A 27,453-nucleotide genomic window follows, 5' to 3' on the forward strand; every position below is an offset into this window, starting at 1 on the left:
TAGTTGGAAATGTCTTACCTTGTAAGAAAGAAACGCCAGAATTACAATAGGAACTGAGTACCTGATCAGTCTCATCTGTGGAAACAGATTAATAACATAAACTGATAAATATCCACATAAATAGGACGAAACAGGCTGTAATTGTTTAGGCTTGAGGGCTGTAACTACACTGCCACCTAGTGGGGAAATTAAATTTTCAGTTGTGTGCACATGGGCACATTTATGCATTTATGAGAGGACAACATGCCTCACTGAAACTCAATATCAGTTTATAGCATTGAGCATTATAGCTTCCCAATTATAAATGCATAGTGTATCTTTGGTTTGTGGGCTTCTATATATATGCAATGGATTATATTACAGACTCCTGTAATTTGCTATTGCATGTATTGAATATTGAATAAACCAGGTAAACTGTATTGCCCGTTTAATCTATCAAACCAATGTTTTTTTTTGTTGTTGTTGTTGTTGTTGTTGTTTTTTGTATTGCCATATGTCTAAAATACAGCTGCCTGTGATTAAGATGAGAAAAAGTGAACAGTATTTTTATGGTTTAGCGTGTCAAGTAAATTATTATCATACATAAAATGTAAAATACATATATTTTCATATAAATAAGTTGGTAAATTACCTATATATAAAACAGTGTAATTTGTCAGCTAAAGATTAGCCATGAATTATTAAATGAAGCATTTTTCTCAAAATGGCAGAAGTGGGGCAAAGTGTGTCATATGCTTTGGGGTAAAAGTCAGCAGTGAGCTTTACAGCCAAAACAAGAAACACTCTTATAAAATGCTTAAAACTGCTGCACTACATTTAAATAATCTGAAAGTTAAAACCTTTTCCTGAACATTTTCTAAAAATTAATTTAGGATAGGATTAAAATAGGATTTGGATTGTGCATTAGGTAGTAGTTGTTTGTTTGTTTGATTGTTTGTTTTTTTTGTAAATTGTAATGTAAATTGTCCATGTGTTCCCTTTAACATAACACGAGATACGCCGAATGTGAGGCAAGTTTTATTAAACAACATTGTTTTTCATCAGACAGTCATATTTCTATGGAAGATATGTCCTGAAATATATTAATGGATATTAGTCGTACTTCTGTTGCGTTTCTCCTTTTCCAGAGGACACAAAGTGAAGTGTTACTGCTCATCCCATTCTCCTCTATAGTGCATGTGTGTGCAGTCTGTGCAACAACAGAAGTACTGTTTTAGGTCAGTAAGATATTTTTTTGAAAGAAAGTATTACTTGGATTCAGCACAGATGCATTTGATGTGCCTAAAGACATTAACATTTTTACAAAAACTGTATATTTAAAAAAAAAATCATGTTCTTTTTTAACTTTCTCTTAATAAAGAATTCTGAAAAAAATTAGTTTTCACAAAAAAAAGAAAAAAAAAGAAGAAGAAATGTTTCTAGAGCAGCAGATTTCTGAAGGATCGTGTGACACTGAAGATTGGAGTAATGATGCTGATGCCATCACATGAATAAATTACATTTTAACGTATATTAAAATAGAAAAGTTCTTTTAAATTGTAGTAATATTAACACAACATTTTGTTTCTTTTTTTGTATTTCTGATTAAATAATTGTAGTCTTGGTGAACATAAAAAAAACTCAAACTAAACTTTTGAAAACTAGTGTATAAATGTGCCAGTATCACTCATTTGCACTGTGTGTGTGTGTGTGTGTGTGTGTGTGTGTGTGTGTGTGTGTGTGTGTGTGTGTGTGTGTGTGTGTGTGTGTGTGTGTGTGTGTGTGTGTGTGTGTGTGTGTGTGTGTGTGTGTGTGTGTGTGTGTGTCAGATCTCAGTATCTCACCGCGTTTTTAGTGTTGCAGTGGAGGACTCTCAGATACAACGTCCACACCTCCTTACCACACACCCCAAAGGCAGCAAATGCACACATATGGCCAGTCCACAAATATTTCATTCTGCCAGCAGCAAAGATAGAAATCTATTGGTGCTTTCCAGTTTATCATAAAGCTCAGACAACACATTACAAACACAAAAGACTGGGATAGCATTCATTTTCAACTCTATTACTATTCTGACACCAAACTAAACTTTATGAAACCATAATAGCAATGTTCTACCATAATTCATTCACCATTAAAATGTCGAATGAACCATCAACTTGGGATACAAACTAATAAGATGAAGAAGATCACAAAGCAGAGGCGGTGTGGGGGACAGGAAATGAAAGTGGTAGCAGAGAAGAGGTTGAAATTGAGATGCACCATAGCGGCAGCAGCAGGGAATGAAATTACAGATGGCAGAGTGAGGAAAAAACAGAAGGAAAATATTTGCATTGAGGGAAAGATATACGTGATATGAAAGCAACAAAACTTTCCAATTTACAAGTTGTTTACCTCATAGTGGAAAAGGCGAGCAGACCAAAGAAGACAGTGTGCAAGAGATTGTAAGCGACGTCTGGCCGCATCCTAAAGGTCCTGTCTTCTTTCTCCCCGCTTGCTTGGCCTGACCCATTTGTGCTTGAATGAAGAATAAGAAATCAAACAAGATGGTCAAAATAAAGAATGCTACCATGCATAACAATCTAAAGGCAGTCAAGATCGGTGGCTTTTTGCTGTGTTTTTTTTTTTTTTTTTTTTTAATGTACAGAAGGGTTAACAGCCTATCTAATTATTGTGTGTGTTTGTGTGTGTGTGTGTGTGCAAAGCCTCTGGGTGCTGGTGGGCTCCTGTGATTCTGATAAGAAAAGAGAACAAAAAAAGAGGGCCACAGCAGCCCTTAGAGCAACAGCAAATCAGCTTTGAACTGAGCAAAATAACATGTATGCAAAAGCCCTAATGGAAAAAATACATCTAGAGTCCAATTATGTAGCGCATCTAATAAAGACTAATAACTCTAATTATAAATTAGCATTATGACCTGTGCACAAGGTGTTTATGAAACTAAAATTACTGCTCTATTGGTCATTTTTCAGCCTATTTCTGTTCTCTAATTGGAAAAATGAACATTATGAGAATATTTAAATCCCCAAAAACACATCTCGTTAATGTGCAGCATACATTGCAGTAGTGCACATGAGCTTTTCCTGCAGAGAGAAGCGATGCAGTAGTTACCTGAGATTAGAGAGTGCCACCAGCAGCAGCAAGATGAAGAGCACACTGAGGGTGCACAGATACGGATAGAGCAGCACTGTGCCAGCCAACCGCTCAAATGTATCCAATGGCAACAGGCCAAATGCCTCTTCGCACAGATAGAGACTGGCATCAAAGTCTCTGAAAGAGAGAGGCAGGGAGGGAGTACGGGCTGGATATATATTATACAGATTTTTGGGAGCAGCAATTTATCTGATCAACTGAAATGGCTCGATAAATAACTAGTGGCTGAGCAGATATTGAGTGCCAGATGTTATTTTTCCATCAGAGCTGGACGCATTTAATCACACCAGATTAATGGCTTGCTCTAGTCTCTGAGTAGATCTCACTTCTCAATAAGACACCCCGATATGGCATTTGACTGACGATAAAAGGCTTCGATGTAGTGCCGCGAGAGATGACCAAAGCCTTACCTCGTTGCCCCGAAGCCAAACTTGGCCTTTATGAACTTAAAGATGTGCTCGTCCGATTTCAGCTGGAGTATTTTCTGTCAATTAAAATGTAGAGAGTGAAGTATGAAAATATTAATGAGATCGGGGATGTGGGTTTTTATGAGAATGAGATATGAAGAAAGACAATGAGAGTGAAAGTACAGCTATGTCTCAGGCAGAGCAGGTAGAGAAACTGTATTTTATCACTAATGACAGGACTGATGATGTAGAACACGATTCATAGCTCACCTTGGCTGAATAATTGATAGTGAAAGTTGATGTGAGGACTAAGAGTGTGTGAAGAGCCAGTTTTCCTACTCGTATAACAAAGCTGCCCGTCTTTAGCCCCGTCTGAAAGCCACACACGCATACAGCAAGTATTGGTAAATAAACTACAACAATATTCTTAGCCTCGGTTTTCAATCAAAACTGAATTGGGTGTTGGGGACCACAGATAAGGTTTGTACAGGAAAACAAAAGTGATAAAGTGCCTTGAGTAGTTTAAAGCCCTATTTAGATGTTTTCAGGAAATGTCGTTGAAGCAATTGGTTTCAGTTTGGAGATAAGCAGAGATGAGCGTAGCTGCTGTATTTAGATATTGCCATCACGTTTCTGACCTGTAACATCATGTAGCTGTGCTAATTCATTATGCAGGACATATAAAACGAAAATGGGATTATTAGGAGATATTACATTAGTAAGCCTTTTTTTTTTTTTTTTTTTTGATAGAAAGGTCGTTTTTCCATTTCATCACTTAACTGAACTGGTCAAAATTCTGTGTCTTTGTCTCTTTTACATGGCTAACAAATGTCAAAAAACAATAAGAAATAATTAAAAATCTTTTACCTAGTTCAATAAAAAACTGAGCAAGGTTGTAACTCCTACATGCTTCATCTTTAATTGTAAAATTGATAAAACTAATCTGCCCAAATAGGGTTTCTTTAATTTAAATTACGTTTTGTAATTCAGAAAACAATTCTAGAGCTTACACCTAAGTAAGCACATCCACAGTTCATCGCTGAGATCATCTGGTAAGCATCATGTTCACTTTAATCATATTTGTTTACAAACCTCTGATTATCATCTTTAAGGAGACTCAATACATTGTAAACCATTAAAATTGCCATAAGGACATTTGCTTAACATCTGACAGAATATTTTAGTGACAAATTGCAGATGAGCACATGCTCAAAATCGCATCCCCTGGATGAAAACGCACATACTGAATAGATACACAGTATATAGCCTAGATAGATATACATGTGCTATCTTGGATTTTATGAAACATTAAAGATAAAAGGAGTGATGGTATGTTCTTAGAATCACAAATACAGGTTTTATACTTCTATTTTTCTAACTTTAATCATTTTAATTCATGCACTGTGATGTACACTGACCTGGAAGTGTTTGATGAAGAGAGCAGACACAATGAAGCTGAGCACCAGAGAACCCAGAATCATAGTATTGCAAAACTGCAGTAGCCACACCAATAACAGATTCAACACCTGCATCAGGTACAGAGAGACCACCTGCAGAGAGAAAGAAATGAATATCCAACCTCACATGAACTCCAAAAGGTGGAAGATCTCCAATATGTGTGTTTGAGCGTCACCTGTTCCGCTGTGAAGAAGTCCAGGCAATCCAGAGTAAAGATTATAAGGGCCTGCACCAGCAGGACAAACTGATTGAATTGCCATGTCAAACAGAAGCAGAAGGTGGAGACGAACACCAGCCATAGCACCACCCTCTGTGGTTGAGAGAACATTAATGCAAACTTATGTTCGACTTTAATCGCCCAGTCAACCAAACATACAAAAACCTTGTTCTTTCTGCAGAGCTCAGACAACAAGAATTTTTTCATTGATATACCATATGTCAGGAAAGCAATTAGAGTCTGTGCTGAGAGAACATACTGAGAGAGAACAAATATGTGTTCAGCAGAATAAATATATCATACATAAACTTGCAATTGCTAACCTCCATTTCATATTTCACAAAACTATTGCACAGCAGCGAAACACAGCAGAAACATTGATCACAACTTACTGTCTCTTATTTTCCCTGTCCTTTCAATCATTTTTACTGTCATTTTTTTCATCAATTCACCTAATGAGCAAACAAAAGTGACAAGTTATTAGACTAGATTATATTTACTTATAGCAGAAGTTTGTAATTTTTTCTTTCTCATTTAGAAATCACTTAACGTAAGCCATTTATAAGTTCATTTCTGTAAAAACTGTAAACACTGTGGCACGATCACAATGGTCCTATCCCAAATGACACCCTCAGCCCTCAAGGTCTTCCTCAAATTTTAGAAAACGATACTCCTCTGAACGCTGCCCAAGATGTTGCCAAAGCACATGTAGAATGACAATGAATAGATGAGGGCACAGACTGCCACACAGACTCATATGTATGCTTCACCCAGTACACCAGTCTCTGTTTAGAAAGTGCAGCACAGCTGCGTGCATCACTAAAACAGACTAACAAATGATCAGTTTTACGCCAGGCTGCTGTCTTATCAATGTAACCCTTCAAAGACATAACTGGACTTAGCTCCAACCGTATATCAGCTTGATCTGCTGGCAGTGCAGCCAACACAGTAGGCTGGTTTATAAACTGCGGAGACAAGATTTTGGGTAAAAATGCCAGATTGGGCCACAATGGCACACCACAATGATCCACTACTCCAGCACAAACAGGAGGGACTTACCGATAACGCATGGAGTTCACTCACACGCTTCGCTGTTATAATGGCCAAGAGAAATACAGTCTTAAATGACAGCCATTTATGTCAGACTATTACATTGACTCAAATCGGGGGTGACACAAGGAATTGAGAACCATACCCGAGTCCCATGTCGACACCGCACACCCTGTGGACGATTAGCTCCTTTCAGAAAAGCAACAATCAACTGGTCAGACCCAAGTGAAGAGTCACTAAACTCTAATCGGTGAGCTACTAAAGCCAACACATACATTTTTAGTGTGGATGTAGAATGCCCAAGTTCCAAAAGATGTTGCAGAAAATCCAAAACACATCCAACTGAACAGTGAAATGGATCACCATCACGGCTAGAATGCCAGTCAGAGAACACCTTCCATTTACAAGCATATAACTTTCGCATGGATGCTGCACGTGCATTCAACGGTGTCCCTGGCTCACTCTGAACACTCCAAGAGAGGCCTGGTGGGTCCATTGGCCACACCCAGAGTTTTAAGCAATCTGTATGTGGGTTCCAAGCTTTTCCTATTAGCTGACTCAGGAGGTCTGGTCTGTTGTGCTCTTTTAGGACCGGAGTTCGCCACCCCTGCTATATGCTTTCCCCGTTACCACTGATTTGAAGGACTCTGTGTCGAGTGCACCTCAAGTGCAACTGTAGCCACCTTGGTCCTATTATCAGTGAAAACAGAGTCTGAAACCTTGGCCTCGCAGGACAATGGGGATCCACTAACAGCAGACGGTGGCTACAGTTGCGCCCTCGACACAGAGTCCTTCAAATCAGTGGTAACGGGGGGAAAGCATATAGCAGGGGTGACGAACTCCGGTCCTAAAAGAGTCACAGTCCTGCAGAGTTCAGCTCCAACCCTGATAAAAACTCACCTGCCTGTAGCTTCCTAGTAACCCTTCAGACCTTGATTAGCTTGTTTAGGTGTTTGATTAGGGTTGAAGCAAATCTCTGCAGGACTGTGGCTCTCCAGGACGGACGTTTGCCACCCCTGGCCTATAGTGTCATGTCTGGCCAGTCGTGGGCTAATGCATCCGGGCCCAGAGATCCCAGCTTGTCCATTAGGGAAAACCAACAAGGGAAGTGAGACATCTGACTGTCCACAAACACATCTACCGCCGCAGTCCCATACGTCCTCCATATAATTTGCACCACTTTGGGATGTAGAGTCCAATCTCCCTGCGACACCCTTCCATGTGACAGAGCCCACTGCTGCTTGGGGGGATCCAGATTAATGCGGGCGGGCACCGCTTTTAATGTTCCTTCCAGTGATGCAACAACTGAAGATGACCCACCTGACTTCTCAGACACTGTCTCACTGCCAGAGTGATGTGATTTATCTGCAGGCAAATTTTCCTCAGCACCTGACATTACTGAAGTAGCTTCAAAAAGCAGTCAGAGGCAGCCACTGACATCACATCTAACTCCTGTCCATCATTGGCGATGAAGTGATAGTGGATTCAGGCAGAGCTTTCTCTTGTATCTCCATATTTGGCTGAGCTTTAGCCAGAAGAGGCAGTAACAACTCTACTGCAGAAGACAGTTGGTCAACCTTGCATGCTAAATCAGAAGATTTAGTTTTATTAGGGGCCAAGCACCGAAGGTGCGGAGGCACCTGTTGTATCTGTTGGCATTCTTTTTATTTTCGATTCTTCTTCTTTTTCTTTTTCTTCTTCTTCTTCTTCTTCTTCTTCTTCTTCTTCTTCCGCTCTTGAAGTCTATGGCAGCCCATAGAACCGCTTGCGGAAAAGTTGTGAAATTTGGCACAAAGTTAGAGGACAGTCTGACCTTTGTCCATAGCAAATTTCAAGTCACTAACTCATTCCCTCTAGTGCTACCAGATGTCCAAATTTGCACTTATGTTTATGCTAATAACTTTTGAACCGTAAGGGCTAGAAACAAAATTATTTTTTTGTTTTTCTTTAAAAACCTACTTTTTAGAATTCCTCCTAGACCGTTGCTCTGATTTTCACCAAAATTGAACCGTATCATCTTCAGACCATGGCGACACGAAGTTATGGATTTGAAGTCGATACGTCAAACCATTTTTGTAGATCGCAGAAACAAATTTGAGGCATGATGCCATAGGTCTTTAATGCTCACTGTTGCAGCTGGTCTGATGCTCACGGCCATGTTGGCTGGCTTCTTGTGCCGTTTTTGTGCTTGGCCCCGTAATTGCTGCTTGCAGCTATGTTTAACCCTTTGATGCACAAGCTAAGAAAACCCCTTCTAATGCGCAACATTGGTCAAAAATGACCCGTATTCATTTCCTATGTAATTTCAATCATGGTTGAGTGTTTCTTTGCTGAATCTTTGAAAGAAATGTATTTTATCATTAATTTATTCCAGGTATTCCTTAAATATCTCGTTTTTGATTGACAAAAATCATTATGTTCATTTTTTCTTTCTCACTTTATAAACAAACACAGTTTTTGTCTGTCTACATCAATTTTACACACATGGGTCAAAAATGACCCGTATTCATTTCCTATGTAATTTCAGTCATGACTGAGTGTTTCTTCGCTGAATCTTTGAAAGAAATGTATTTTATCATTTATTTATTTCCGGTATTACTTAAATATCTTGTTTTTGATTTTCTACAAATAATTGTTTATTTTTCTTTCTTACTTTATAAACAAACACAGTTTCTACATCAATTTTACACACATGGGTCAAAAATGACCCATATTCATTTCCTATGTAATTTCAGTCATGACTGAGTGTTTCTTCGCTGAATCTTTGAAAGAAATGTATTTTGTCATTTATTTATTCCAGGTATTCCTTAAATATCTTGTTTTTGATTTTAACAAATCATTGTGTTTATTTTTTCTTTCTTTTTTTCATAAACAAACACAGGTTTTGTATTTCTACATCAATTTTACACACATGGGTCAAAAATTACCCATATAGAAACCTTTGCAAATTTTCGCAAGAAGGAACATATTTACTGCAGACAACTGTTCATCCGCCACACATTTCATGTCTCAACATGGCTGCTTTTGTATATTTGATGGATGAAAGACATATTATATTTCATATAATAGGCTGTATATTATATTTCATAATTTGTATTTTTTGTCATAAACCAATGCTACTGGTCACCTTTTACATCTATCAGTGTTCCTGAAAAGTAACAGTTTTGAACAAGGTTTCTGTCCAACAGTGAAAATATATAATAAGTGTATCGATCAACAGTGATTTTGAATTTCTTTATCTAGAGTGTTAATGGCTGGTCCTCAACAGAACTGAGGTGGATGATGACATCACTGTAAAAAAAGCTGAAAGTGTACTTTGCGAACAGTCAAACGCAATTTAAATGTGTATGTGCAGGGTTGCACATACACAGTTACAGAAATCCGGCGGAAATTATAAAAAGTTACAAAAATCTGTATGCTGACCCTCACGTACACATAAAAAGTGAAGTATACGTTGGCCTTTAGAAAGGTAATGACACACACATTCAAAAAAATTCATTCAAAAAGAAAGGAAAAATTAAAATAAGGATTTGGTTATTGAGTAATAGATGGAATAATGAATGATAAAATTAATTTATTGTAATATATGCGATATAGAAAATAACTAATTCGGGTCACTTTTGACTCATGTTGTATTTGTCCAAAACTGTTACATTTCAGGAACGCTGACAGACATAAAGGATGACCAATTGCATTGATTTATGACAAAAAATTAAAAATTATGAAATATATAGCCTAATATATTAAATATAATAAGACTTACATCCATGAAATATACAAAAGTAGCCTTGTAAGATGTAAAATGTGTGGCAGATGAACAGTTGTCTGCAGTAAATATGTTCCTACTTGCAAAAATTTGCAAATCTTAAAGATTTCTATATGGGTCATTTTTGACCCATGTGTGTAAAATTGATGTAGAAACTGTGTTTGTTTATAAAGTAAGAAAGAAAAATAAACATAATTATTTGTAGAAAATCAAAAACAAGATATTTAGGTAATACCTGAAATAAATAAATGATAAAATAAATTTCTTTCAAAGATTCAGCGAAGAAACACTCAGTCTGTTATGATATAGACACGGAGGCAGAGATAAAAGCAATCCAGGTGAGTTTATTGGAACAATATGTGGAACACAGAGTGGTAATGGCTGTTATCAGGTTCTTGAGAGATGAATATAAAGTAATACTGTCCTTGTGTGGTTTGTGGATCCAGGAGTTGAGCTGAGATGGAGGGAGACGTTGGAGACACTCACACACACAGATGGGTAAGCACACGAAGGGACCAGGAGACGAAGGAGATGAAGGAGATCGCTGGAGCAGGTAAGTATGTTGAAGGGGAGTCCTTAAGGTAAGCATATACATGGCGTAGTGCAAACGAGACCGGACAGTGAGTGTGTGTGAGAGTGGTGGCTTTGTAGTGCTGGTGATTGCAGAGTGAATGAGGTGCAGGTGGCGGTGATTAATAAGCTGGTGATTGAGTGCGTGGGTACTGTGGTGAGGTGGAGCCTGGCGTGTCTGTGACAGTACCCCCTCCCACGGCCCGCTCCTGAGGGCCGCGGACCCCGACGTCGTGGTGGTCTTCCCCTGGGTCGTGGGGCAGGTCTGTCTGGATGGTTGGTATGGAAGTTCTGTAACAGAAGAGGATCAAGGATATCGTTCCTGGGAATCCATGTGCGTCTCGGGACCATAGTCCTCCCAGTCCACGAGGTATTCGAGTTTACCACCACGGCGCCGGGAATCCAAGATCTCGTGGACCACGTAGGCTGTGCCGTCCTCTAGGAGAAGTGGAAGGGGGGCTCGGCGGCTGCCACGTCAGGCTCTGTGGAGGGAACAACAGAAGGGTGGTGAGGTTTAAGTAGAGATACGTGAAATGTAGGATGGATTCTACTATACTGTGCCGGGAGTTGGAGACGATAGGTGACGGGGTTGATCTGCCGAAGGATGGTGAACGGGCCAATGAAGCGGGGACTCAGCTTTTTGCAGGGCAGACGCATCCTGATGTCCCGGGTGGACAGCCAGACCTTCTGCCCCGGCTGGTAGACAGGAGCCTCGGAGCGTCGAAGGTCGGCTGCCATCTTGCGTCTGCGCAGGGCCCTCTGCAGCTGGTGGTGAGCTGAGTCCCACACCCTCTCGCTCTCCCGGAACCAGTAGTCGACTGCCGGAACGTTGGAGGGTTCCCCGTCCCAGGGGAACATCGGGGGTTGGTAGCCGAGTACGCACTGGAAGGGTGTTAGTCCCGTTGAGGCTTGGCGGAGAGAGTTTTGTGCGTACTCGGCCCAACCCAGGTACTGGTTCCAGGAGTTCTGGTGGCCGTGGACAGAAGGTACGCAGGAAGCGGCCGATCTCCTGGATCTTCCGTTCCGTCTGCCCGTTCGACTGAGGATGGTATCCAGACGATAGGCTGACGGTCACACCCAGGAGGGAGAAGAAGGCTTTCCAGACGTGTGAGACAAACTGGGGTCCTCTGTCGGAGACGATGTCTTCAGGTAATCCGTAATAGCGAAAAACATGATTAAACATTAGTTCTGCGGTGGCCATGGCGGTAGGTAGACCCTCCAGGGGTATCAGACGGCAGGACTTTGAGAAGCGGTCCACCACCACCAGGATGCATGTGTGACCGTCAGACTCGGGGAGATCGGTGACGAAGTCCACTCCCAGGTGTGACCAGGGTCTCTCAGGAACGGGCAGAGGAAAGAGCTTGCCGGTGGGAAGATGGCGTGGGCTCTTGGAGATGGCACACTCCTGCAGCCCTGCACGTACTCTCCTGACGTCCGTTGGCCATGTTGGGCCACCAGAAGCGTTGTTTGAGCAACGAGAGGGTCTCCTTGACCCCCGGGTGACCAGTGCCAAGTGAAGAGTGAACGTTGTGCAGGAGTGGAGTGCGACGTGTCCGTGTGATGTACTGCAAGCCCGGTGGGCAACCCGGCGGAGTGCGTGTGGAGGCATTGGCGGAGGGAATGGTTTCTTCGGACCACTGGATGGGGCTCATGAAGATGGACTCCGGCAGAATAGTATCAGGTTTTTCGGGCTTCTCCTCAGGAGCATAGAGGCGAGATAAGGCGTCAGCCTTCGTATTCTTTGAACCAGGACGGTAGGAGATGGAGAAGTTGAATCTAGAGAAGAACATAGCCCAGCGAGCTTGGCGAGGATTGAGTCTCTTTGCGGCCTTCAGATATTCGAGATTCTTGTGATCAGTGAGGACTTGAAATGGGTGAGTAGCTCCCTCCAACCAATGCCTCCACTCCTCAAGGGCAAGCTTGACGGCCAGGAGTTCGCGGTCACCGATGTCGTAGTTGACCTCCGCCGGGTTGAGCTTGCGGGAGAAGAAGGCGCATGGATGGAGTCTACTTGGTGTCCCCTGCTGCTGTGAAAGGACCGCTCCCACTCCGTGGTAGATGCGTCCACCTCTACTATGAACGGGAGGTCCGGGTTAGGTGGACGAGGAGGGGAGCGGTGGTGAAGGCCTTCTTCAGGGTCTCAAAGGCGTCGGTGGCTAATGGAGACCAGGACAGAGACTTGGGCTGGTGACGGAGGAGGTTGGTGAGTGGACTGACGATTGTGCTGTAGTTTTTGATGAACCGGCGATAGAAATTGGAGAAACCTAGGAATCTTTGGAGTTCTTTGATGGTGGTAGGAGTGGGCCAGGACTGTATGGCGGAGACCTTCCCTCGTCCATCCGGATGCCACTGTGATCAATCACGTACCCCAGGAACTGGACGGAGGGTTGGTGGAATGAGCATTTTTCAGCCTTGAGGAAGAGATGGAACTGCCGTAAGCGCTGGAGGACCTCCGCAACGTGGTGGCGATGTTCGGCCAAGCTCCGGGAGTAGATGAGGATGTCATCTATATAAACCAGAACGGACTTATGGAGAAACTCCCGGAGCACCTCGTGGATGAAATCCTGGAATACGGAGGGGGCGTTGACCAGGCCATACGGCATCACGAGGTACTCGTAGTGTCCAGTGGGCGTGACGAAGGCGGTCTTCCACTCGTCCCCCCTCACGTATCCGGATGAGGTTATAGCGCGCTGCGGAGGTCCAACTTGGTGAACACAGTGGCACCGCGGAGATGTTCCAGGGCCGCTGGGACGAGGGGAAGTGGGTATCGGAACTTGATGGTGATCTTGTTGAGTGCACGGTAATCGATGCATGGCCTCAAGCCTCCGTCCTTCTTTGCCACGAAGAAGAAGCTTGAAGCAGCAGGGGAAGTAGACGGGCGGATGTAACCTTGTTCGAGTGCCTCCTTGATGTATTCCTCCATGGCCTTCTCCTCCGGTATGGACAGGGGGTATATGCGTCCCCTGGGCACTGGTTCACCCGGCAGCAGATCGATGGCGCAGTCCCATGGCCGGTGTGGAGGAAGCTTGGAGGCGCGTTGCGGGCAGAAGACGTCGCTGAAGGGGGCGTAGTCAGGGGGAACATCCACGGAGCGCTTCTCAACAGGGCTCTCGATGGACGTGGCATTCACGAGAAGAGACTTGGAGAGTGGAGGTTTTGGAACAGGAAGCGCTGGGAAGCAGTCTGGGAAGCAGTGATCGCCCCACTTCAGGACTTCGCCCGTGCGCCAGGAGATGTTGGGGTTGTGTTGTTCCAGCCACGGGCGCCCTAGAACCACGTCAGCGGTGGATTCCTCCAGAACCAGCAAATGGATGTGTTCAGTGTGCAGGATACCGATGCTGAGTTGTAGTGGGCCCACGCAGTGACGGATGTGTCTGCGGCTTAGGGGTTTGCCCGTGATGGAGTGGATTTGATAGCTCGTCGGTGAAGGAGAGATCTTAAGGTTGAGTTGTCTACAGAGGATGCCTGAGATGAAGTTTCCGGCTGACCCTGAATCAAGGAGCGCCACCACTGGAACAGAGATGTTAGCAGCAGTAAGAGTTACAGTTGTAGTGAGTGGTTTCATCTTCTGAATGGAGGGAAATATTGCACTCACCACGGGTCGAGGAGGACGGATTGGGCATGTGGAGAGATTATGCCCCATTGTTCCGCAATAGAGACAGAGATTCAGGGCCAGCCTTCTTTGTCTTTCGTTAGGGGTGAGACGAGAGTGATCAATTTGCATGGGTTCGTTGGCTGGTTCTGGGGAGCTGACGGGTTCGGACCGACGGAGGAGGTTAGTGGTGGATGACTGGCCCTGGTGTTCTTGAATGCACGACTGCATACGGGACCCCACGCGGATGGCGAGTTGGATGAAGCGTTCTAATCCCATGGAGTCCTCGTATGCAGCGAGATGCAGCCGCACGGAGGGTTCCAGCCCCTGACGGAACGTGGTGATGAGGGCTTGCTCGTTCCATCCGCTGGTGGCGGCTAGCGTTCGAAACTGCAAGGCATATTCGTTAACAGATAGGTTTCTTTGCTTTAGATTATAAAGTTTCTCACCAGTCGAGGAATCAGTCAGAGGTTTCCGAATACTTCCCGGAAGTGGGAGACGAACGCCGAATAGGATTGGACGACTGGGCCTTTCTGGGTCCACAACGAATCTGCCCATTGCAGAGCCTTCCCTTGCAGTTGTGAAATAATGAACGCTATTTTAGCCGTGTCTGTGGTGTAGAGGTGCGGCTGCATCTCCAGGACCAGCTCACATTGGAGAAGAAATCCGCTGCATTCCTCCGCCGATCCAGAGTAGGGCGCCGGTTTGGCCATGGGACTGGCGGTGAATGCAGGTGAAGGAGTGGTGCTGGTGGGTGCGGAGACAGCCGTGTTGTGGGATGACGATGTTGAGGGCTGTGGTGTGAGTGCTCGACGCAGCACGTCCACGAGTTCCTGGAATGGATCGTTTGTACTCATGCCGTTAGTTGTTATGGTCCGGTCTTCTGTTATGATATAGACACGGAGGCAGAGATAAAAGCAATCCAGGTGAGTTTATTGGAACAATATGTGGAACACAGAGTGGTAATGGCTGTTATCAGGTTCTTGAGAGATGAATATAAAGTAATACTGTCCTTGTGTGGTTTGTGGATCCAGGAGTTGAGCTGAGATGGAGGGAGACGTTGGAGACACTCACACACACAGATGGGTAAGCACACGAAGGGACCAGGAGACGAAGGAGATGAAGGAGATCGCTGGAGCAGGTAAGTATGTTGAAGGGGAGTCCTTAAGGTAAGCATATACATGGCGTAGTGCAAACGAGACCGGACAGTGAGTGTGTGTGAGAGTGGTGGCTTTGTAGTGCTGGTGATTGCAGAGTGAATGAGGTGCAGGTGGCGGTGATTAATAAGCTGGTGATTGAGTGCGTGGGTACTGTGGTGAGGTGGAGCCTGGCGTGTCTGTGACACAGTCATGACTGAAATTACATAGGAAATGAATACGGGTCATTTTTGACCCATGTGTGTAAAATTGATGTAGACAGACAAAAACTGTGTTTGTTTATAAAGTAAGAGAGAAAAAATGAACATAATGATTTTTTACAATCAAAAACAAGATATTTAAGGAATACCTGGAATAAATGAATGAATACGGGTCATTTTTGACCCATGTGGCGCATTAGAAGGGTAGTGATACAAAAATGATTTTTATTAAAAAAGTAAGAAAGAAAAAATTAAAATGAGGATTTGTGATGATCAAAAACAAGTTAATTGAGGAATACCTGGAATACTGAATGATTAAAATAATTTCTTGCAAAGATATAGAAAATAAAAACTCAGCCGGGTCATTTTTGACCCATGTTGTGCATCAAAGGGTTAAACTTATTTTCATTTTGAGATACTTGTTTACGCTTACGATCAACAGTAGTAATACTGTAAGAAAGCTTCAAACCTTCCGATCCAGATTCCAGGCCCGCCAGGAAGATGTAGAGCACCTAAGTACATCCCTGATGAATTAAATACCTCAAATCCAAAAGGACAATAAATCTATCATGAATCGTTGATATCCGCACAGCAATGAGCACACAAGCTGTCAAGCCAAGGCAGCCAGGGCTTCCGAGTGCATGTCTTCACTGAGGCATTCAAACTTACAGAAGACTGAAGCCTCTCCAAAGCATTATGCTTATAAAATAGCACTCGCAATCATCGTGCACAGTGAATGCATCCAGCTGTAAAAAAAATCAGTAAACTGAGGCAATGGCAATGACTAAACAGCTCGCGTATATATATATCCTGAAGAACTCTTCAGCAGCAAGCTGCACAAAATACTGCCACTTCGATTCAATCAGGCGAGAATGAAAAAGAGATTGATTTGACATGTTAAGGGGTTGTTATAGCTGAAGTCAAGAGTCACGAGGTGAAAACGTTGTTATTCGATTCTTGGTCAAGCGCGAGGGATTTTCCACTAGCGCTTTCAGCACTGCCTCTGGCGGTCAGTAGCAAAAGGAAATAGAAGCATGTTTAACAGTATATTGGATACGTGCATTAGATCTGACAGCAAGGAGTGACAGCAAGCTGACAAACCTGCTGCTGTCTGTCATTAGTGTTAATCATAGAACAAAAGAAAAAGAAAATCACTCACTGATCTTGACTGAATAACTTTTGTAACCTTAAGGATTAATCTATATTTATAAAAATAAATCTATGCAGTGTTATTTTACATTTGATTTCAATTTCTGAACTTTGTTCAGCTGTATTTATTTGTGCTATTGTTAATTTGCTTATTTGTTCTTATTCTATAACTTCGACACAGTAGTTTGGCCTTCTTTGTCCACGAAGAAAAATGCACTGGTATTTTATCATTTACAAAACCATTTCAGGGTTGTTGCCTTCATCTATGTCATCTCATTCAACAGAAAAGTGTTGGTAAAAATTCCCTCAGTTCGGTTCTCAAGATTATCAAACTCTCGCTGTTGTTTTTGTCTGAAATGAACTGAGAAAAAAGGGCTTTTATGTATGCAGCTCCATCTGACTGGAATTTTCTCCAATCGAAATTGATATTACAAAACTTGGTGTCTATGGAACATTTTAAATCTATTATTTTGCAACTGGAAGATGACTCAACGATGTGTAATTGTTTTTAAGTGGTTTTTGTTGTTGTTGTTGTTGTTGTTGATTTTTGTTTTGTAAACCTGTGATTGAAACTGATTGTCCATCTTGTCCAGTACACTCCTGTGAAAGAGTTTTTTTTAATCTAAGAGAGGCTATCCTGGTTAAATAAAGGTTAAATAAATAAAAATAAAATAACTGACTACAATTGTCCTTAATAATGTTAGAAATTTATATTAGTTAGTGTAGTTTATTAGTTAGTTGTTCTTTAGAGCAATTTTTTGCAGATTTTTGTTCATGGTATTCAGCTGCAACAGAATGTTTTGCAGAAAGACACAGAATAAATATGTTTGATATCTAAATGTTTGACTTTTTTTTTTTTAAACCAGGAATTAGAATCGCTAAAATTCAGTGATACCCAACCCTACTTCTCTGTTTATCCAACCAATGGCAGATGGGAGAGAGTTTTTGGTGATGCTAGTGATGCAGAAAATACACACTTCAGTGTTTGATCCATCTCACATAACAGTGACCCGGAGGCAGTAGTTCTCAAGTCAACAGTACACAGATACTGTGACAGCAGTTCTCAACAATCGGTTCCAATCAGTGGTCGCAACAGTCATTGAGTCACCAGTAAACTGAACTGAGAACAGTCTCGGACTGGATCGCATTGTAGATAACTAATGAGTGAGCTGCTCAGCATGTGTAAACCAAGGATTAGCTCACACTGAGGGAGCGAAACATTTCTTTAGATCAAATGCACAGTACAGCTAGTTATATTAAACAGCATCTTATTAAAAAATGCAAACAGTTCATTCATGACATTTAAATTAATTTTGGTTCATTGAAACAAACTGTCCAAAAGAACAAATTCACTAAAAAAAAATTGGACTTCCCATCAGTAAAATGAAAATCATTTGATAGTGACTGCTGAATAGACATCTAAATTTATCAGGACAGATGATTACCTGGTGAATTGGTTTTAGCTGTGGCCTTAGGTAGCAGGTTATGGCAGCCACCTGAAGAGCAAAGAAAGGTATTGACCAGTTCTCCCTTAGAGAGATGGTAAACTCCACACGCGTTGTGTCCACTCTGTACACAAATCAAAATTCCAATCAAAAACAAATAACAATACAGGCTTAAGAAAAAACATCAGAAAAAAAGTCATCATGAGTAATTTTTCAATGCTGCAAAATGTTCTACAATTCCAGCTCAAAATGCAGAGACAAGTCATTCATGAGTTTCCTAAAAAAGTGTATCACATGTGATCAAAACATTGCTCTGATTAATTGAGCTTCCAAACCAACTCAAAACAATAGTTCGGAGTATCTACTCTAAATGTCCTTGAGAGACTGAAATCATATTTTAGAGAAACATATCAGCTTTCACACTTAACTGATTTCAGATACTCACTGCATCACAATAAGCATTTATTCACACCAGATGAACTGCAAAGATGAGTTTTGTGTGTACGAAAGACTGATTGTAATCTTGTTGAGAGCACACATACCTGTTAAGAATGTACCAGACTCCACTGAGGGCTCCAGCCAGCCATGAGTCACTGAGTAACCAGCTAGTGATAAAGAGAGCGAAGACATACACTGTCTGCAAAGCAAAAACTGTGTAGATGTAGAAATAAATTGGCTCCAAGTAGGTCTGCAAAACAAACACCCACACACATACACACAGGTTGGGGGGAAAAAAAAATAATAAGCTGATTCTGTGAAGACCCAAGAGCATCTATACATCTTACTAAGAAAACAGAAGTGATTGAACACCTGGATAGGAAGTATTCTGTATAAAATGCTAAGGAACACTTCCTGGTAGATATTCATACGCTGTAGGATGTTTATTGTCCTCTTGGATTCAGTAGTGTTGTCATGAATAAGCTCATAAAGACCTGTGAACATAAGAAAACACACAATCCCAGTGAACTTTGACTGTTACACTTAGTATGAACTCAAAATTATTTAATCATATTTATTTGTTTTACTATGACTTTACTAAAACTTTGCTAGAATGTAGCAGGTTTCTAATTCTTTAAGAAGTCACCAGGAGCTCTGCGAACCACAGCTAAGAAGCATGAGTATAAATACACTAGACTAAACTGTCACTACTGCTCAATAAGTGAGCAATTAGTTGCTCTTTTTTTAAAATGTATTAGTTAATGTGGTAAATATCAGTACACACTCCCATTCACTCAGCATTTATTTAAACAAAATACCATAAAAGCAGTAATATTGTGAAATATTATTGCAATTTAACTAAATTAATTTTTCTGTGTGTGTGTGTGTGTGTGTGTGTGTGTGTGTGTGTGTGTGTGTGTGTGTGTGTGTGTGTGTGTGTGTGTGTGTGTGTGTGTGTGTGTGTGTGTGTGTGTGTGTGTGTGTGTGTGTACTTGTTTTTGTGAAATATCAGGACACAAATGTGTATAATGACATGGGTATGACATAGGTATTACAAAAAGAGGTGAAATATGAGGACATTCAGCATGTCCCCACTTTTCAAAAGGCTTATAAATCACACAGAATGAGTTTTTGTGACAAAGTAAAAGTGTGCACAGTTTCCTGTGAGGGTTAGGTTTAGGGGTAGGGGTAGTGTAGGGGGATAGAAAATACGGTTTGTACAGTATAAAAACCATTACGCCTATGGAATGTCCCCACATTTCACAAAAACAAGTATGTGTGTGTGTGTGTGTGTGTGTCATTTTACCATGTATTACTGTCTTTGGAAGGCTTTTGTCTTTCACACACATTAAAATGTACAAATTCACATAATTTCATATTTACATGAAAAGCAGGGATTTTTTTTTTTCAGCTGAACCTCTTTGACCTAACACATTTTATTATTAAAGGTGCTTTATGTAAGAATGACAGCTAGTGGTTGCAATAGGTACTGCAGTCCAAATTCAAAATATTGTTTGCCTCTCGCGGGTTGCCAGTTTGAAGACACGCAACAGGAGCGACATTGGAAGGCGAAGTGACTTACACACTGTAAGATAATTAGTTGATTTATTGATTTATGATGAGTTGTTATCGCGTTTTAATATGTTCCCGTTCATAGAGATTTTTAGATGGATGCTGAGGCTTTTTAGGTCGGGTAGAATCTGCAATCTCTGACCCAGTTTGTTCGCTGGCTTCCATGGCTGCAATTCACTGCATGTGTTTTCTGCCAACAGGCAACCCAGGGTGGCGAAATACTATTGGGTAAATTGGCAACCTGGGGCCCGTTTCAGAAAGGAGGTTAAGTGAGAACTCTGAGTATGTTAACCCTGAAATGAGGGAAACTCTTGGGTTTTCCATTTCAGAATGAGAGGTATGTCAAACCCAAGAAAGCAGGTTAAGTCAAGCCTGTTTCTGAAAGAGAGGTAATTACTCAGAGTCAGTTACCCTGGTAACTTACTCTGTGAACCTAACCTGGTCAGGAGCAGGTTTTCTTCAGTAAACCCAGAGTTTCCTTCAGTCTCCTCCCCCTTTTTAAACTGCAAGTATTTTTTGTCCTATTTCAACTACAAATATATAAAAATTCTTAAATCAAGATGGATTTTCTATGTAAGAAAATGATATAAGATATTTAGTCTTATTTCCTGGGGGATCTAAATTAAGTGCATTTTACTTAAGTAAAATGATTAATATCTGCCAGTGTGGTAATAAAAATAATCTTAATGCAAACGGAAAACAAGATTATTTGGAGTGTCTATTTCTAAGTGCAAATTTACAGTAGCTCCGTCCACCAATGTCAGACCAGGTTAAAATTAACGTATGCTCTTGTGGTTGCAGCGGTGTAGGCAGTGTGTCGGGTTCGGGGAGCTAACGTGTGATGCCATTGACTGGGTTCAATTCCGCCTTCTGCAGAGCTCGTTATTCTCATTTTTCCCATCCCATATCACAAGAGAAAGGCATTTAAAATGAAAAAAATGTTCTAAAAGTGGAAGTAAATTGCCAAACAAGTGTTTAATAATGATAAAATCACTTATACTCTTATTGCATTCTGTTAAATTATATTTTTCCCTTCTTTTTTTTTTTTTTTTTGCATGTGAGATACCATGAAAATGAATATTAGTTCAATAACTTGCCATTTTACTAGTTTTCACCTTTTATATTATAACAGTGATAAGAATTAAACTTGCATTGACTCAGAAGTATGCGGATGTCCTTTTGTCATGTGCTGTTGCCATGGTGAATTGTAATATCGGAGCTCCATTGATGATGGCTTTTCATAGTCGCAGTGCACGCGCTTAACTCCGAGTCAACCTACTCAGAGTCGATTGAACTAACTCAATTCAGCTGTTCTGAAACAGAAAACTCAGAGTTTCCCATTTCAGGGTAAGTCAACTCAGAGTTCAAGTTTTAACTCAGAGTTGGTTGAACCTCTTTATTGAAACGGGCCCCCGCAGTCTTCCACAGACCAAAACAAAAACAGATATTCCGACATGGAACGCAAATTTCAAAGTTAAATAACTGGATGTAGCAATGGTTTTCAGAGAAACGAGTATGTGAATTGAACATGTTTCATAAATATCTGCAAACATATGGTATTTTTATGCTTTAGTACAGTCAAAAACTTACATAGAGCACCTTTAACCTAACCATCACAGTTCTCTAATAATGGTCACATGACATGCAGGAAAACAAAATATTTCACATTTTTTCGAAAGTATTTCATTTTGATTGTATTTATTTATTTACTTAATTTTTATGATTTAATTACTGACTTCATTCAACCTCATTTTGTTGATAATAATGAATGTAATATGTTTATCTCTTTATATATATATACTATTATAGGTACATATACATACATACTTTTTTTTGGGGGGGGGGGGGGGGTGTTCTGTGATGGCAAAGCATAATTTTCAGTCTTTAGCTTAACATGATCCTTTAAAAGACCATTCTAATATGCTGATTTAATCTTTTGACACTTTTCACTGTCACTTTTGATTGATTTAAAGCATCCATGCTGAACAAAATATTTAAAAAATAAACCTACTGACCCAACACTTTTGAGTAGTAGTGTAGTATATGTGTATAATATATATAGTGTATAAATAAAGACTTTGCAACACACAGCACAGATCATAGTCAACTACTAGACTACTTTGACAATTTATAGTAACTATATTTTGCCTTTGTATAGAATTATGGTTTAGAAAATAATTAGAGCTCCTACGCAGACAATAACACTTTGATTTAAATGTGGGCCAAAATTGGAAATGGAATAATGGAAGTGGATTTCAAAATTAAACAACCGCAACTTTTTTTATACTACAGAAGATTGTGACATTTTACAGTAATCAATTCCCATGATTGCTTAATACAAAAGCAATGCTCTGAACATGCTTTTACTCTACCATAAGTACAAAGGCCCAATTGTATTGTGTCTAGAGAACAGCTTTTGGCATCACCAAAATGGGTGATGACCTAATTGTGATGTTTTTCAGTGTAGGAGCACAAAGAAAATCTATTCCAAATGGGGCTGTTAAGCCAATTAGCTTGAGCAAAGACCACTTAGAGCAAAGTTGTGCATTTCCTTCCCATTTTCTGAGACCAGTCACACTGACATTCCTTCGATAGCTCTTGGATTACATAAGTGATAATGGAAAGCAAACAGCATTGTTCAGGAAACTTGCCATTATGGAATGAGCTAAAAACAAAGGGTTACGGTTAGTAAAAAAAATGGGATCATAGTCATCATGTAATTAAGACAGTGATTACAATAAAATAATTATTGCCCTATAGGAGCAATATTCTTACATTAAAAAAAAACTGGGAACTTAAACATCAGTAGGATGACATGGATGTTCGTATAGCCAGTAAATCTTTCTTGTGATTGTGAGTAGATATCATTACCTTGCTGTACAGAAGGGGCTTTCAACATCTGTTTGTAGTAGGAGTAATAAAGGCCACATTCTGTCCGGAAGGAGATTTCACGCTCGACTTCCTACCAATGCAAGAAGAGAGGATAAGATTCAGTAAAAATGAACCACTGTATGACAAGAAGCACAACCGAAGTAAATGGTGTTAAAATGAAAAACATTTCCCATCTGAGAAAGAAATCAGAGCAGCTATCAGAGCAGATTTCATTGGCAATAAAAGCCATGAGGTAAAGAAAAAAAACAAAAAAAAAAACAGGTGTTGTAAATATGGTGGAGTTTTATAGTGGAAGCAGTTTTTAGAACTAAACAACATCCTGGCAAAAAAGATCCATATGCTCCACAAGATAAGAATCACATGTAATTTGGTTTTGGTTTGAAGAGACGTGTTACGCTTTTATTTTTCTTAAAAAGAACACCCATAAAGCTTATTCTTCAGAAAAACTCAAACACAAAAAATAGTATATTAATGAGAATACTATAGAACATAACTGGCTAAAAAAGAAAAGAAAATGACCTAATGACTAATACTGATGCAAAGAGTACACATTCCCATCTTCATTCATCAATGTTTCTTAGCAACATTCTCACATCGAAAATGAAGACAGATCCTGCTTCTGCTTACCTTTAAGTGTGAAAACCACAGCAGGTTCTCGTGTATAGAATAAACACACCATGCATGAAACAGCCCAATAACCCCTGCCAACAGTAATCCTGCTGCTATGACAACAGCCGGCCAATAGTTTTGTCCTGGAATGAGATTCCATGAAAGCTTTAGGCACTCTTCTGTGCCCCTCTGCCCACTCTTGTAATCCCTCTGAGTCTCTTTTGCCCCAAAGTTCAGCAAAAGAGGTCTATCCAGGGCGGTCCCTACGTTATCATCCGAATTGCTCTTCCTCCTGCTACGAACCCTCATTCTCTAAGACTATTATCCTCTGTCTTCCCAGTCTTTCCTAAATGTCCTTCTCTCTTTCCCTGTTTTAGACTGCAAGCGCTTTTGTTTATCAGTCTTTCCAAAATGACTTGCCCAAAAACTTCACAGCACATGTATTAAAACAATAAAACAAAACCTCATGAGATCATTCTAAGCTCCAGCCGGCACCAAACAGCAATCTGCCGGAGGAACATTTTACATGTGATCAGAGAGAGGGGCTGAGACGGGAGGAAAGGCATGTGGGCCGCACAACTGGTGACCTCTTGGTAGTCAGGGGAAATTTATATATATATATATATATATATATATATATATTTAAAAAGAATGGGGAAAAAATGCTTGGAACATCATTTAGAAAAATTTTAAGAGCATTTGTAAAAGCAATTATTTGAACTAACAATGGAGCGATGTCCAGCTTGAAATTAAGACCGTCATGGACATGACTTTTTACACGCAACAAATTTACGAACTTCCTAACAGCAGCTGTCTCCTGTTGTAGGCGGTGTCCCAGAGGAAAAAACAACTGGACTTCTAATGCCTTTGTTCACAAATCATGACAATATCGTCAATTATGAAACTTATGATACTGGAAAACCAACTCCTGCTGAGAACATTTACAAAGCTCCTGTGAAATTTACCGCTGGTTTCCACTGAAAAAGTGTAAACGGTTATAAAAATAACATGGAATTTATCTGTCTTTCTAATAGAGGCTCTCAGCAGTAACATTTGATTAGCTGCTAACTACATTCCCACAGCTCTTCCTTTGAAACAAAACTGGTGATTTATTTGCCTGCAAATGCTCACTCGAGGCATTCTTCAACCGGAGAACGAAAGAAACATATGGGGACAAAAACCGTGGTCATCCAATCACTGAAGCTTCCAGTCACGTTCAGAAAAGCAAGAGTGCAGATGAAAGTAGGATGACTCATAAGCAAGCCATAAAATACCAGCCAGCGTGCATGAGCTTCCTTTTTCCACTGCTGTCGCACTCTGACTTCATTTAAAACCTGAGATGACCTTTTGTGCTATGCAGTCCACACGCTGCACTATATAAACCAGGCATAACTGTTATGTAAAAATTATGATTACTGTTACAGCAGCGTCTCCCTCATCTGGCACCCATTTTAGAGCTTGGAGTCTCTACTAACAAGTTGAATCTGGTGGGTTTGATTAGGGAGAAAACCAAAATGTTTAGTGTTAGGGGTCCTCTAGAAATTGGGTTTGGAAGCATCAGTTTACAGTGTCAACTTTATGAATAAAGTAACATACTGTAATCAGGGACTTTTTCATGATACAGTCATTATTAAATATGCTATTCAGACTAGTAAATATTCTTCAAAGAATAAAGAAAGAATAAAATCAAAGTCTAAATCTATCCTAACATCACAGTCTGAAAAACGTGCTCTTATCTGGGGTTATGAAATGTAGTGCATAGTCAAGAGTATTTATGAGATGCATTGTGTTCTGAGAAGAATCTGAGCACAAAATGTTCAATGCTGGCATAAAAGCAGCAGGTTTGGCTGCTGTTAGCTTCACTAAATGAAAACTAGGACATGGTTCCATAAGTCACATGACAAACAAAACATAAAAACGAGCTCTCAAATTTCATGGCACCATAAATAATCTTAAAAAAAAAAAGAGAGAAGTGATTTATTGCAAAACCAGCAGCAGTAAATCCTGCATTGATTGGGAGATGTGGTTAAATTACTCCTAATCTGTTGTATTTTAATGAGTGATCTGGGATAGAGGGACATATACTGATTTATCCAACTGAACATGACATAACTTTTTTGGCAAAGGTAGTTTCATCTGTTTTAGGTCTGAAAGTCATAACATGATCTGAAGCCCAAACTCTGGCTAACTGTTTATGTGACTGTTATACCAAAGAGGGGAAGAAAAATATCTGTCTGCACATATGGAAAACAATTCTTTTTCAAGAGGAAATGCATAAAAAATAGGACAGAAGAGAACACCATCACTGACTAAACCCAACCACACATTATGAATTTAGATCTCTTGAGCTGTTCTTTATATTAGGAAAGTAGCCTAAGAACACTAGAAAGACCTTTGTCTTTCATCAAAGACTGAAAAGCAAATGAATCACAAGTGGAAAGTTGTAGCTCTATGTTTCAGAGCTTTGAACATAAAAAGCTCTTTACCTTTATATTGGAGAACCACAGGTCATTTTCATGAAGTGTAGCCACATAGATGCAGCACAGCAAGCCCAGACTAACTCCCACTATTGAGCCAATGGTTACACACAATATTGTCCACCATGAGAATCCACCTGGAGAGAAAGTCAAGTATTGCTCAGAGTCGGACCACAATATTATACAATCAACATGGTAAACAACAGACATGCACACTGATCTATGGTTAATATTATAATAATATTATTATATTTTTATACTGTATTATTTATTTTGGTAACTTTATTTTGAGCTTTCCCTTTGGACATTCTGTTGACTATACCTACATGTCAATGTATAAAAAGCAGTGTTTTAGACTTTGATACATGTGATCAATTTTGCATGTTGATGCCCACATCTCAAGGCTCTGGCTTGACCTTCAAGGGATACAAAGGCCCCCCAAAAAAATCCAAATTCACTCATCATTTACTCACCCTCATGCCATCCCAAATGTAGACGATTTTCTTTCATCAGATGAACATAAACAAAAATGTAGAACACTAATCCATCTCTGTGAGTATAATGCAAGTGACTTGCATATAATGAAAGTAAATAGTAACCTAAAATTTCCTGTTTCAAAAACCACACAAAGCGATTACGACGGTAACCCATACAATCCTAGTGGATGAATCAACGTCTTCTGAATTGAAATAATAGGCATGTGCGAGAAAAATAATATTTTAAACTATAAACCATCATTTCCACTCAACTGTCATACACACGTTCATGAGTTCAAGCTTGACGTAAATGCATGTTATGACAGATGGCCAGAAACTATGGTTTATAGTTTAACACACCTAACCTTTCACTTCCGAAGACAGTGATCCATGCACTAGAATCCTATGGGTTACCATTGTAATCGCTTGTGTGGTTTATGAAGCTTCAAATATTAGATTTCTATCAACTTGAATTATATGGACTTGCAGCGATGGATTATTTTTTCTAAAAATCTTTTTTGTGTTCATCTAAAGTAAGAAATTCATATACATCTGGGACGTGAGCAGTGATACACATGATAGTGAGTAAATGATGAGGCGGAAAAAATGAATGTTTTTGAATGGAGTATCCCCTTAAATGTACTTGTCTACTTTTGCAACAAACAGCACCACTGACCTGTTGCAAACCTCTCTCTAGGTTCATTTATACACTCTGGCTTCAGGTTCTGAATGCTGGGCCCCGGCTCCTTCCCTTTACTGCCCTTCCTCTGCCTGAGGGCAGTCATACTGGAAAACAGGCTTCCTAGTGAAATATATATTCAAAAACAATGACATGTTTAATATACT

The 27,453-nt window shown here is 40.4% G+C and overlaps 1 protein-coding gene across 4 annotated transcripts in view; it reads right to left on the reverse strand.

Moving 5' to 3' along the window:
• Window positions 1-27,453, reverse strand: part of dpy19l3 (dpy-19 like C-mannosyltransferase 3) — a 53,071-nt gene that overhangs the window by 24,511 nt on the left and 1,107 nt on the right. For 3 of the 4 annotated variants that reach the window (XM_067402041.1, XM_067402040.1, XM_067402039.1), the window contains 14 exons: window positions 27,284-27,409; window positions 26,141-26,268; window positions 23,025-23,115; window positions 18,954-19,075; window positions 18,686-18,831; window positions 18,144-18,267; window positions 5,173-5,307; window positions 4,958-5,089; window positions 3,810-3,911; window positions 3,543-3,616; window positions 3,091-3,249; window positions 2,374-2,496; window positions 1,824-1,935; window positions 19-75 (listed from right to left, as the gene is read on the reverse strand). In XM_067402041.1, coding sequence (XP_067258142.1) covers window positions 19-75; window positions 1,824-1,935; window positions 2,374-2,496; window positions 3,091-3,249; window positions 3,543-3,616; window positions 3,810-3,911; window positions 4,958-5,089; window positions 5,173-5,307; window positions 18,144-18,267; window positions 18,686-18,831; window positions 18,954-19,075; window positions 23,025-23,115; window positions 26,141-26,268; window positions 27,284-27,392 — 1,614 coding nt within the window. In that variant the 5' untranslated portion in view covers window positions 27,393-27,409. Of the gene's footprint in view, window positions 1-18; window positions 76-1,823; window positions 1,936-2,373; window positions 2,497-3,090; window positions 3,250-3,542; window positions 3,617-3,809; window positions 3,912-4,957; window positions 5,090-5,172; window positions 5,308-18,143; window positions 18,268-18,685; window positions 18,832-18,953; window positions 19,076-22,804; window positions 22,819-23,024; window positions 23,116-26,140; window positions 26,269-27,283; window positions 27,410-27,453 lie in introns of those variants that run through there. The other variant, XM_067402043.1, reaches the window with a different exon arrangement.

The sequence above is a fragment of the Chanodichthys erythropterus genome, chromosome 11 (assembly GCF_024489055.1).
Source record: "Chanodichthys erythropterus isolate Z2021 chromosome 11, ASM2448905v1, whole genome shotgun sequence".
Lineage (NCBI taxonomy): Eukaryota > Metazoa > Chordata > Actinopteri > Cypriniformes > Xenocyprididae > Chanodichthys > Chanodichthys erythropterus.